Below are 12,800 nucleotides of genomic sequence, written 5' to 3'. Positions count from 1 at the left end.
ATTGTCACTAGATGGCAGCAGTGAATACGGCTTAAAAACTTGTCTTGAAAGCTATTGTTTTGGTTGTTGATTTGTACCCTCAATTTATGCCTTCTGGAGAAGTATTTTGTTACATATTCCTGAATGGTTTGTCAAATGTAAAACTCGGAGTGTGGTGTCAGGAAAATAACCTCACACTCAACGTCAACAAAACTAAGGAGATGATTGTGGACTTCAGGAAACAGCAGAGGAAACACCCCCCTATCCACATCGATGGAACAGTAGTGGAAAGGGTAGTAAGTTTTAAGTTCTTCGGCGTACACATCACAGATAAACTGAATTGGTCCACCCACACAGACAGCATCGTGAAGAAGGCGCAGCAGCGCCTCTTCAACCTCAGGAGGTTGAAGAAATTTGGCTTGTCACCAAAAGCACTCACAAACTTCTACAGATGCATCCTGTCGGGCTGTATCACCGCCTGGTATGGCAACTGCTCCGCCCGCAACCGTAAGGCTCTCCAGAGGGTAGTGAGGTCTGCACAACGCATTACCAGGGGCAAACTACCTGCCCTCCAGGACACCTACACCACCCGATGTCACAGGAAGGCCATAAAGATCATCAAGGACAACAACCACCCGAGGCACTGCCTGTTCACCCCGCAATCATCCAGAAGGCGAGGTCAGTACAGGTGCATCAAAGCTGGGACCGAGAGACTGAAAAACAGCTTCTATCTCAAGGCCATCAGACTGTTAAACAGCCACCACTAACATTGAGTGGCTGCTGCCAACACACTGACTCAACTCCAGCCACTTTAATAATGGGAATTGATGGGAAATGATGTAAAATATATCACTAGCCACTTTAAACAATGCTACCTAATAAAATGTTTACATACCCTACATTATTCATATCATATGTATATACTGTACTCTATATCATCTACTGCATCTTTATGTAATACATGTATCACTAGCCACTTTAACTATGCCACTTTGTTTACATGCTCATCTCATATGTATATACTGCACTCAATACCATCTACTGTATCTTGCCCATGCCGCTCTGTACCATCACTCATTCATATATCTTTATGTACATATTCTTTATCCCCTTACACTTGTGTCTATAAGGTAGTAGTTTTGGAATTGTTAGCTAGATTACTCGTTGGTTATTACTGCATTGTCGGAACTAGAAGCACAAGCATTTCGCTACACTCGCATTAACATCTGCTAACCATGTGTATGTGACAAATACAATTTGATTTGATTTAATTGGATTTGATTTAGAAAAACAGATAAAATCCATACAAACTGCCTTTTTAAGTATTGAGAATACATATTGCACACTTGAGACTTTATGTTGCTAACAATATATCACTTGGTTTTTACTTTGGTAGCATAAAAAGCGATGGGACTATTAAAGCCACACTCCTTAACATGTGCAAACCCTCAAAGAGTATGCAACAAAAATGTAAACAATGGAGAAAATGCATCCCATGACATTTTCACATACAAATAGTACTTGATATATATGATACGTCTGCAGTTCTCAATGAATGGTTTTTCAGGATCGAGCCACATACATTATTTGTAGCTAATAATTCCTTATTTGAAATTATACAGTGGCTTTATTCAGATATTTCCATGTAAAGCATGGAAAATCCTCTAAGAATTACATGAAAACTACAGCATGCTTGGCACCCATCAGTTACCTAAAAAGAAATAAATACATTTGTCTTGAATTGCTTAAGTTTGTAGTAAAAATGTGGTGTTCCACATCACCTATGACATTGCATTTACATTGCACTAAACACATGGTAAGCAAAATGCTTGTGCTTCTAGTTCTGACAGTGCTGTAATATCTAACAAGTAATCTAACAATTTCACAACAACTACCTAATACACACAAGTCTTGAGGCGTGAAAAATAATGTACACATAAATATATGGATGAGTGATGACTGAGCAGCATAGGCAAGATGCAATAGATGGTATAAAATGTACTGTACTGACCTCGCCTTCTGGATGTTAACAGGGTGAACAGGCAGTGGCTCGGATGGTTGTTGTCCTTGATGATCTTTTTGGCCTTCCTGTGAAATCGGGTGCTGTAGGAGTCCTGGAGGGCAGGTAGTTTTCCACTAGTTATGCGTTGTGCAGACCTCACTACCCTCTGGAGAGCCTTGCGGTTGAGGGCGGTGCAGTTGCCGTACCAGGCGGTGATACACCCTGCCAGGATGCTCTCAATTGTGCATCTGTAAAAGTTGCATCTATGAGGGGTTCAGGTGAAAAGCCAAAATTCTTCTGCCTCCTGAGGTTGAAGAGGTGTGTACATTTGTGATGTGTACGCAGAGGAAATTAAAACATTCCACCTTCTCCACTACTGTCCCGTCGATGTGGATAGGGGGGTGCTCCCTCTGCTGTTTCTTGAAGTTCACGATCATCTCCTTTGTTTTTGTTTTTACATTGAGTGAGAGGTTGTTTTCCTGACATCACACTGCCCTGTCTTGTCGTTGTTGGTAATCAAGCCCACTACTGTTGTGTCACCTGCAAACTTGATTGAGTTGGAGACCTGTATGGCCACGTAGTCATGGGTGAACAGGGAGTACAGGAGGGGGCTGAGCATGCACCCTTGTGGGGCCCCAGTGTTGAGCATCAGCGAAGTGGAGATGTTGTTTCCTATCTTCACCACCTGGAGGCGGCCCGATCAGAAAGTCCAGGACCCAAATGCACAGGGCGGGGTTGAGACCCAGGGCCTCAAGCTTAATGATGAGCTTGAAGGGTACTATGGTGTTGAATGCTGAGCTGTAGTCAATGAACAGCATTCTTACATAGGTATTCCTCTTGTCCAGATGGGATAGGGCAGTGTGCAGTGTGATGGCAATTGCATCGTCTGTGTACATGTTGGGGTGGTATGCAAACTGAAGTGGGTCTAAGGTGGCAGGTCGTGGAAGTGGAGGTGATACGATCCTTGACTAGTTTCTCAAAGAACTTTATGATGACAGAAGTGAGCTTTACGGGGTGATAGTAATTTAGTTCAGTTATCTTTGCCTTCTTGGGTACAGGAACAATGGTGGAAGCACGTGGGGACAGCAGACTGGGATAGGTAGAGATTGAATATGCTCGTAAACACACCAACCAGCGGGTCTGCTCATGTTCTGAGTACGAAACTAGGGACGCCGTCTGGGCCAGCAGCCTTGCGAGGGTCAACACGTTTAAATGTCTTACTCAGGTAGGCCTAAAATACTTTCCTTATGCAAGGTTTCCCATGTCTTCCTTTCTCATCAACTTCAATATTATCATAACTGACTTTTATCTTGTAGGCAAATTACAAGGGATGGACTATTAGCCTTTTAGTTTGTACATTATAAAGATAGGCTACAGATTTGCAGTGAATCATAGGCTACTATTGCCAGATTATGCAATTATAAATGCCAGAATAATTTCAGTTTTTGATAAAACTTCCAGATAAACCTAGATAAGTTTTGATAAACAGTCAAAATAAACGTAATAAATGGATAAAATCTAAGTAGGTATACAATCAAGGATTTGGGGGCCAACTGTTGACGCCCATCATCGAGACGCTATATCTACGTCAGACGCAGGTGGCGTTAGAGGGGTGTGTCATGTCTCCATATCAGCTGTACTGTTTAGTGTCATGCTCGCGCTCCATTGATACTGGCTGCCTGTACTAGAGCGTGGAACGGACTAGAGAAAAATATAAAGGAAAAACGAAAACAATCAAGCGGCAACATTTAATACAATAATGATAGCGACACAACTGCAGGCACTGGCATCCCTTCGGTGACAGTCAAGACATCACAAGGAAGAGGAGGAAGAGCTAGGAGAAGACCGCACATCTGGGAAGACATGTAAAAGTAACTAAAGCTTACTTGACCACAGGTAGTTATCGCGCGTCAAAGAATATCAAAGTGCAGGTCATGCGGATATCTCCGGGTGGAGATCGAGCTGTGTTTCATTGCTAGTAGAGTTCTTCTTGGGAAGAAGATCACTTCTTTTCAGCTGAACAAGAACAGGATAAAGCCATGTCCCGAAGAAAGCAGAGCAAACCCCGGCAGATCAAACGTAAGAACAAATAAGTTCACATTTATCTTTAAAGCGGCAATCAGCTGTTGAAACAATAACAAAGCGAGATCCCCGCTACTGTTTCGCTAAACAACAGGGATGGGGCTGGATAAATGTAACCACTCTCAAAGAGCTATGGATGCAAGGAGGGATCATTAGAGTTGTAACCATGTTTTGAGGCTATACAGCATTTGTTTACAAGTACTTTGTTTACAAACATTGGAATATCTCAAAACCATCTTATATTTTGGGTTCTGATCAAATCAAATTTTATTTGTCACATACACATGGTTAGCAGCTGTTCATGCCAGTGTGGCGAAATGCTTGTGTTTCTAGTTCCGACAATGATGTGATAACCAACGAGTAATCTAACATAACAATTTCACAACAACTACCTTATACACACAAGTGTAAAGGGATGAAGAATATGTACATAACGATATATGAATGAATGATGGTACAGAACGGCATAGGCAAGATGCAGTAGACGGTATAGAGTACAGTATATACATATGAGATGAGTAATGTAGGGTATGTAAACATATACAAGTGGCTAGAGATACATGTATTACATAAAGATGGCAAGATGCAGTAGATGGTATCGAGTATAGTATATACATATGAGATGAGTAATGTAGGGTATGTACAGTGATGGTATGTACAGTGATGGGGTACAAGAGTTGAACTAATCTCATGAGGCATGTATAAGTTATATTCTTCAAGAATCAATGGGTAAATATAGATTTTTAAGTCAACAAAATGTATGTAGCTACTGCAGATTTCCCCTTTAAGTGTCATTGTGCAGTTGTGAGTGTGAAATATACACTTTGACAGGTGTTGACAGGTTTGTGAAATTCAGCAGTGACCAAAATAATATTTCTAGCATTTACCTGCAAACCTAATTTTAAAATGTTATTATGTAACAATATATTTTTTAAGGATTTTGTGAAAATGTGCTTATTTTTTTTCCATTTTGTGTAGGGTAGCCAACAGTTTTACTGATAGCCTAGGCTACTGACACAAACCAATTTAAAATATAGTCAGCTAGCATAACATTGAGCTCGTAGGCTAGCCTACTATTATAAATGCTAAATAGGCGCTACTATAGCATATATATTCAAAATGATTTCAAAATAATGTCATGTTTTATTTTAAATGTGATGTAAAGCACATCTCACTCAGTGGCAAGCAACATCTGCAGGCTCTCCAGCTCAACTCTCCACAGTGAGTGTGCAATAAATTATTAAACAATGTGAAACATCATAGAGGGAAAGCTATTATTCATTTAGATCTAGGCAAGGTTACATTTGAAAAATGGTTAATGAGGTCTATCGCAGGAGGTTTAAACGTTGTTACCTAATTAGTTAGGACCATTTAGCCTAACTTGCAGTCTCTCTTTACTTTATTTACAGTTGCTATAGGCTTAATAAAAAGTTGAATTTGCTCTTTTAAAAACTTTTTGTCCATTGGCAACTGAACTGATACAGTGGTTTCCTGTTTAATTCTGTTGTGGAAACGTCACTGTTCTCTGAAAAAGGCGATGTGAACACAGATATACAGCGATCCGATCTCAGACGAGATAAAGATTAAAATTGGATCTTTTTTTATTTGTTTTCTGTCTGAGGTTGCACTGAGGCTGACGTTGCATTTTCCCCAGGCTTTACTGTTCTTTTTCCAGAGATGGGACACCAGATAGCACGCCTAGCTGATCTTGCCTATTGATAGTGGGTTACAATAGGATATTTTTTCATCTATCCTTTTAACTCCATAATGCATAGGCTTCCATTTAAAATGGTTTTTATTTTGGTCTGGTGCTTGGTCTCCTTGCTTGACAAGTTCTTCCTGTTTACAAATTGTGTGAAGGTTTGCATGATTATGCAGTTAATGAAAATATTAATAATATTTACTCTCTCTCTCACACACACCCTCACTTACTGACTACTGCTGAGAATTTGTTTTGCTCTGTTGCCATGCGCTGTTTCAGTTCTTCATCCAGAAGAGATGCCTTGGTCTGATAAACACAGTAGCAATATCTTGGAGGTTGAGTTTGGAAGGGCTGCTCAAAAATAAAGCAGAAAGCGACTCTTGAAAAGGAAAGAGAAATCACATAAGGTAACATTAGTATATGTTAGGAACTGTGTTTAAAGTGCTCATAAAAAAGCTTATAGTAAAAGGCACACCATTGGGTGTTCATGCCAATGGCCCAAATCTACTCCAAATAGGATCTGCAACATGCCATCATCAAAGCAGCCACTGGAAAAGGCTACATGATAGTGAGAGGTTTTAAAGTCTTTGACTATAAGTCAAATCCTCTTCATGTTATGTTGTTGATGTTCTGTAGGCTAGCTAGTTGTAATTTAAATAATACAAAAAAAACTATTTGTTATTTCCTTTTCAAAGTGGTCTATCAATAGTGTTCTATCAACTGATCACACCAGTCTCGCGTGGAATGTGGATATAGTCCAGACCCTGGAAAGGATGTATGCGTCTCAGGGTTGTCATAGACTTTGTCTTTATCAGTTCTTACACCATCATGCTTCCCCGGCCTCTTGATGGTGCACAGAGAAACAAGTCCCGTGATTCTCTTGTGCCTTGGCAGACATTCTAATGGAGGAGGAGTGGTGATAAAGACTTGGGGTTGGATTACGTCCACAATATTGTTCCATAAGCATCACAAGCTTGCTTCTTCGTACCAGCCTGTATTTTATGATATGGTTAAAGCACATTTGCTGGAATGATGCTAACAGCATTTGGAATGATGGTCCAACAACAAATGTTGTGTCCAGCATTACGGAAGCTGAAAGCCTAAATTCAGGTTAGATATTTGTCTGCTTCTTTTGTGTGTCATTTTCCCAACGGTGAAGATCTCTCAAACTGATTATCCATCCCTCCTTGATGGAAAGATATGCATGCAACCCACTGCATCCGGATCCCAGGGGTTTTATTTTGGCGGTTGAGATGGGAGACAGGATAAGCAGGGCGGCGATCGCTCTCCGATATTATGAGCATGAGACAGATCAAGGCGATTGGGATGGAGCTTGCATTATAATTACATTCGGCTGCTGCATTCTCATCTTTGTTGTGTTTGTGTTGTTGTTTGGGACTAGCTGGGTGTATCTCTAGATACTTTAAAAAGTGGGAGAAGAGGATAAGACCAGAAACAGGGATGGCAGGGCTGATAAGGCAACAACAAAAAGAGTCTGGAATACAGACATGGTAGATGGATATATTGTAGGTTTAAAAGCAGGCAGCTTCCCCTCTGAGATGTGCAGGGCTGATAAGGCCGCCTGCTGATCACTGGTAGATAAGCTCAGGCAGATCCACAGATCACAAATTTGATTTGATTTGAGATACAGCTGCAACTCTTTCTGCAGCTCTGCCCTCATGACATCACGGATAAAGCTCAGAGGTCACCATGAATAATGCATGGCCTCCTATAGAAACCATGATGTCATGTCTATAGGTTCAGCCACCTCTGAATTACCCATTGACCTTACCTCTTCAGACCATGGAAGTTTATTTATGCATCAATTTTGTAATTTAGATTTTATATTTGTATGGATGATTGTAACCCTTTTCTATATTATCTGACATATACTTTTAATTTTCTGGTTCACATGACAGTTTCATAGTTATACAATTGAAACATTGATCCAATCTTCCCAAGCCAGTACCAAAGAAAACCACTGTGTCAGACAAACACACACACTCATAAACCCATATGCCCATATATACACACAGCGCCTTGGTGGCTTTCTCTTGTGTGTTTTTCCTTATTTGTTCTGCTTTTAGCTCGATGTGAACTTTTGATAAGCCCTGGGGGCCGATCTCCGGTGCAGATAGAGATTGCCAAGTATGATTAGAGTTGTTATCAGCACAGAGCAGGCAGGAGCTAAGACTCCACTGCAATAGCAAAGCGACACATAGGAGCAGCAAGGCCTGGACCCTGGCAATCAGTTCCACCGTTAATGTGATTAATGTTGTTGTATAATTAGATGATAGGTGTGAATGCATTTCTCTCCCTCCCTCTTTCAGCCCCATCTTTTTCCCCGCCCCATTTTTTCCTAACAAGCATTGTAGTTGATTAATTTAATTAAAACTAATACCACATATTACTCAGTGTAGATTCCATGTAAGATACCATTGAGATGCAGGGAAATTTGTGTTCATTGATGATTATCTTGAATGTGTTTTTTTGGGGGCGAAAAATGAAGAGCATAACTTGATACTGCTAAAAGAGTGGGGGGGGGGGGGGGGGGGGGGGGGAGGAATGAGTGAAAAGTACAGCATCAGCATAATGCTTAAAGTGGTTGATTTTTCTACATATTAGATGACAGATTAAGTTGGAATTGAGATGGTTTTAAATAGTCTTCAGTTTGAGAACATTATATTTAGGGATTTGCTCATTTTGTTGGTGGAGTGTTGTGTGTATCAGTTTATTTTTGCACTTACGTTATGGTCTATAGAGCTGATGACTGTGAACAGTGTTATTGGAATGGGTGAGTGGCCTGTTAGTGGAGGGAAGTTGGCAGGGTTACAGAGGAAATGTTGCCTGTTTGGTGTGTGGATGAGTTATTACACCTTCCTGCTATTTACTCTGGGGACCGTGTAGCATGAATTGTGATGCTCTGCTCTTTGGCCCCCCTGGAGCCATTGTAAACGGTTTCACCTCTGACCTCTGAGGCAAGAACCGCCTATAAAGAGAGAATACTTACTTAAAGGCCCAGTGCAGTCAAAAACTAGATTTTTCTGTGTTTTTATATAAAATATATATATATATTACATACAGTACCAGTCAAAGGTTTGGACACACCTACTCATTCAAGGGTTTTTCTTTATTTGTACTATTTTCTACATTGTAAAATAACAGTAAAGACATCAAAACTATGAAATAACACATATGGAATCATGTAGTAACCAGAAAAGTGTTAAATTAATGAAAATATATTTTTGATTCTTTAAGGTACCCACCATTTGCCTTGATGATAGCTTTGCACACTCTTGGCATTCTTTAAACCAGCTTCATGAGGTAGTCATCTGGAATGCATTTTAATTAACAGCTTTCTTGAAAAGTTAATTTGTGGAATTTCTTTCCTCCTTAATGCGATTGAGCCAATCAATTGTGTTGTGACAAAGTAGGGGTGGAATACAGAAGATGGTCTTTTACCAGATAAGGCTAAGTCCATATTATGGTTAGAACAGCTCAAAAAAGCAAAGAGAAGCGACAGTCCTTCATTACTTTAAGACATGAAGATCAGGCAATCAGGAAAACCATCCCAAACCATCTCAATTGGGTTGAGCTCGTCCAGGTCATCTGATGCAGCACTACATCACTCTCCTTCTTGTTCAAATAGCCCTTACACAGTCTGGAGGTGTGTTGTGTCATTGTCCTGTTGAAAAACAAAAGATAGTCCCGCTAAGCGCAAACCAAATGGGATGGCGTATCGCTGAAGAATGCTGTGGTTGTGATGCACGATATATCGGTGAACATATGGGAATCAAATGATTATTAGCTAAAAATGCCAACATCGGTATCGGCCCGATGTCTAGTTTAATGCCGATGTCAAAACTGACGTGCATACCTATATAATGTAGATACATGACGTAATGACTCCACATAAAATTTTGCGCTACACGTGCAACACAGCATTCCTAACCTAGCCCACAATATCTTCTGTGTGGATCGAGCAGTGAGCAGTCATTTGAAAGAGTAAGAACATTTCAGTGAGACAATTCAACATCCATTAAAGCAAAGATAATAGAATTCATTGCCCTTGACAATCAACCTTTCTGTCGTGGGTGATGTTGGCTTTCGCCGACTGGTCAAGCACCGGTACAGACTACCAAGTGCGCTGTTTTTCAGATGTTGCCCTACCAGAGTTACTGCTATTAGCTTCACGACATGCATACTATAGAACGCCATTTGGGTCTTTGCGTTTCCAAAAATATACAGTAGCACTGTCAAAGCTGTACAAAAAGTTAGCAAACACCGGCCACGAATGATGTGTTTACAATACCGCATTGGTAATAAAGCATCATTTGTTCGACCGCAACTTCTGGGGTAGCTAGCTTTAGCTTCGTACCTAGCTAGCACCAATACAACCAGCCTGTAAACAGTAGAAACTGCAGTAATTTGAATTAATCCTCGCAATGATTTAGGAATCCTTGTGAGTAAGTATTAGCTAGGTTGCCAATTGAAATTAAACGTCAGATCATGAAAATAAATAGCTATCCAGCTAATTAACCCTGTTTCCCAAAGCTAACGTTATAAACAGCCAGCTAGCTTCAGCTGGCTAGTGAGGCTCGACCGGACCGGGTTATATGTTGTGAAGCAAGCAGTTTGCCTTCAAAATAAAAGTATGTAATTGACAGTGATGCAAATGAATACAAATAGTAGAATTATGCCAGACTTTTATTTTGAAGGCTAACCGCAAAGCCCACTATTATGGCTAATCCTTATTATGGCTAGCTTCACATAGATGGGTCCGACCACCATTAATTAAATAAGAACTGTCTTATAAATTAAGGTTATTTTAGACGATGACACCTAGCTATATAGTTGGCTAGCTAACTAGAGCTACTGAAACAGATTGTCATTTTGCTATGTTTTTGGGGAAGAACATTGTTTGCATCCATGAGCTCGCTAACTAGCTTTTTTTATGACCAACACTGTAGGTGCGCGAGACAACTTTACCAGCATCATAGCATACATATCGATTGATTGTTGTGACATATGAAATAGGAGTGATTGTGTAATAACTACGTAAAAAAAATGTGTGAATGCGTTAAATTATTGTGAGTCATATTTTGATCCTGATTGGTCAACAAGCTTATTTGACACGTCAAATAGTATTACTTGACGCATATATTTTTTGACACGCAAAGACCCAAGCGGTGTTCCATAGAAATCCTGGTTGAGAATGAAACGACTGAAGAAATTAACAATGAAACCGCATAGCAAGTAAGCGAAATAAATAGTTTTTGATTATGTTTTACTGTTAATGGGGACATAAGTAAATGCCAACCAAATTTTTTTTTGGGGGGGGGGGGTGTGTGTGTGTGTGTGTGTGTGTGTGTGTGTGTGTGTGTGTGTGTGTGTGAACTTTATTTAACTAGGCAAGTCCGTTGAGAACAAATTCTTATTTACAATTACGGCCTACCCCGGCCAAACCCAGACGACGCTGAGCCAATTGTGCGCCAATCACTGCCAGATGTGAGACAGCCTGGATTTGAACCAGGGACTGTAGTGAAACCTCTGCACTGAGATGCGGTGCCTTAGACCACTGTGTCCATGTGTGTTGATTATTTAACTGTACTAGAATGCTTCAAAGGCCACTAATATTTTCAACATTGCTTATCGGTATCGGTGTCTTTTTTTTGGCAAGGAAAATATCAAGTATCGGCCAAAAATGTCATATCGGTGCATCACTTGAGATGTCTGTTACAACAGTAACAGCATTTATTTGGGCCGCAATTTCTGAGGCTGGTAACTCTAATGAACTTATCTTCTGCAGCAGAGGTAACTCTTTGTCTTCCTTTCCTGTGGCGGTTCTCATGATAGCCAGTTTCAATTTATTTGCAAATTATGGTGGAAAATAAGTATTTGGTCAATAACAAAAGTTTATCTCAATACTTTGTTATATACCCTTTGTTGGCAATGACAGAGGTCAAACGTTTTCTATAAGTCTTCACAAGGTTTTCACACACTGTTGCTGGTATTTTGGCCCGTTCCTTCATGCAGATCTTCTCTAGAGCAGTGATGTTTTGGGGCTGTTGCTGGGCAACACGGACTTTCAACTCCCTCCAAAGATTTTCTATGGGGTTGAGATCTGGAGACTGGCTAGGCCACTCCAGGACCTTGAAATGCTTCTTACGAAGCCACTCCTTCGTTGTCCGGCGGTGTGTTTGGGATCATTGTCATGCTGAAAGACCCAGCCACGTTTTATCTTCAATGCCCTTGCTGATGGAAGGTTTTCACTCAAAATCTCACGATACATGGCCCCATTCATTCTTTCCTTTACACGGATCAGTTGTCCTGGTTCCTTTGCACCCCCATACTTCACAGTAGGTATGGTGTTCTTTGGATACAACTCAGCATTCTTTGTCCTCCAAACACGACGAGTTGAGTTTTTACCAAAAAGTTATATTTTGGTTTCATCTGACCATATGACATTCTCCCAAAGTTCTTCTGGATCATCCAAATGCTATCTAGCAAACTTCAGACGGGCCTGGACATGTACTGGCTTAAGCAGGGGGACACGTCTGGCACTGCAGGATTTGAGTCCCTGGCGGCGTAGTGTGTTACTGATGGTAGGCTTTGTTACTTTGGTCCCAGCATTCACTAGGACCCCCCCGCGTGGTTCTGGGATTTTTGCTCACCGTTCTTGTGATCATTTTGACTCCACGGGGTGAGATCTTGCGTGGAGCCCCAGATCGAGGGAGATTATCAGTGGTCTTGTATGTCTTCCATTTCCTAATAATTGCTCCCACAGTTGATTTATTCAAACCAAGCTGCTTACCTATTGCAGATTCAGTCTTCCCAGGCTGGTGCAGGTCTACAATTTTTTTTTCTGGTGTCCTTTGACAGCTCTTTGGTCTTGGCCATAGTGGAGTTTCGAGTGTGACTGTTTGATGTTGTGGACAGGTGTCTTTTATACTGATAACAAGTTCAAACAGGTGCCATTAATACAGGTAACAAGTGGAGGACAGAGGAGCCTCTTAAAGAAGAAGTTACAGGTCT

General features: G+C 40.7%; 1 protein-coding gene across 1 annotated transcript in view; it reads left to right on the top strand.

Moving 5' to 3' along the window:
• Positions 1-3,645: 3,645 nt before the first annotated feature.
• Positions 3,646-12,800, top strand: part of LOC124037698 (zinc finger protein ZFPM1-like) — a 92,620-nt gene continuing 83,465 nt past the window's right edge. The window contains exon 1 of the mRNA XM_046352671.1: positions 3,646-4,060. Coding sequence (XP_046208627.1) covers positions 4,021-4,060 — 40 coding nt within the window. The 5' untranslated portion in view covers positions 3,646-4,020. The remainder of the gene's footprint in view (positions 4,061-12,800) is intronic.

The sequence above is a fragment of the Oncorhynchus gorbuscha genome, linkage group LG01, assembly GCF_021184085.1.
Source record: "Oncorhynchus gorbuscha isolate QuinsamMale2020 ecotype Even-year linkage group LG01, OgorEven_v1.0, whole genome shotgun sequence".
NCBI lineage: Eukaryota > Metazoa > Chordata > Actinopteri > Salmoniformes > Salmonidae > Oncorhynchus > Oncorhynchus gorbuscha.
Note: the sequence above shows the minus strand (reverse complement) of the source record. Positions and strands in the feature narration are given on the sequence as shown.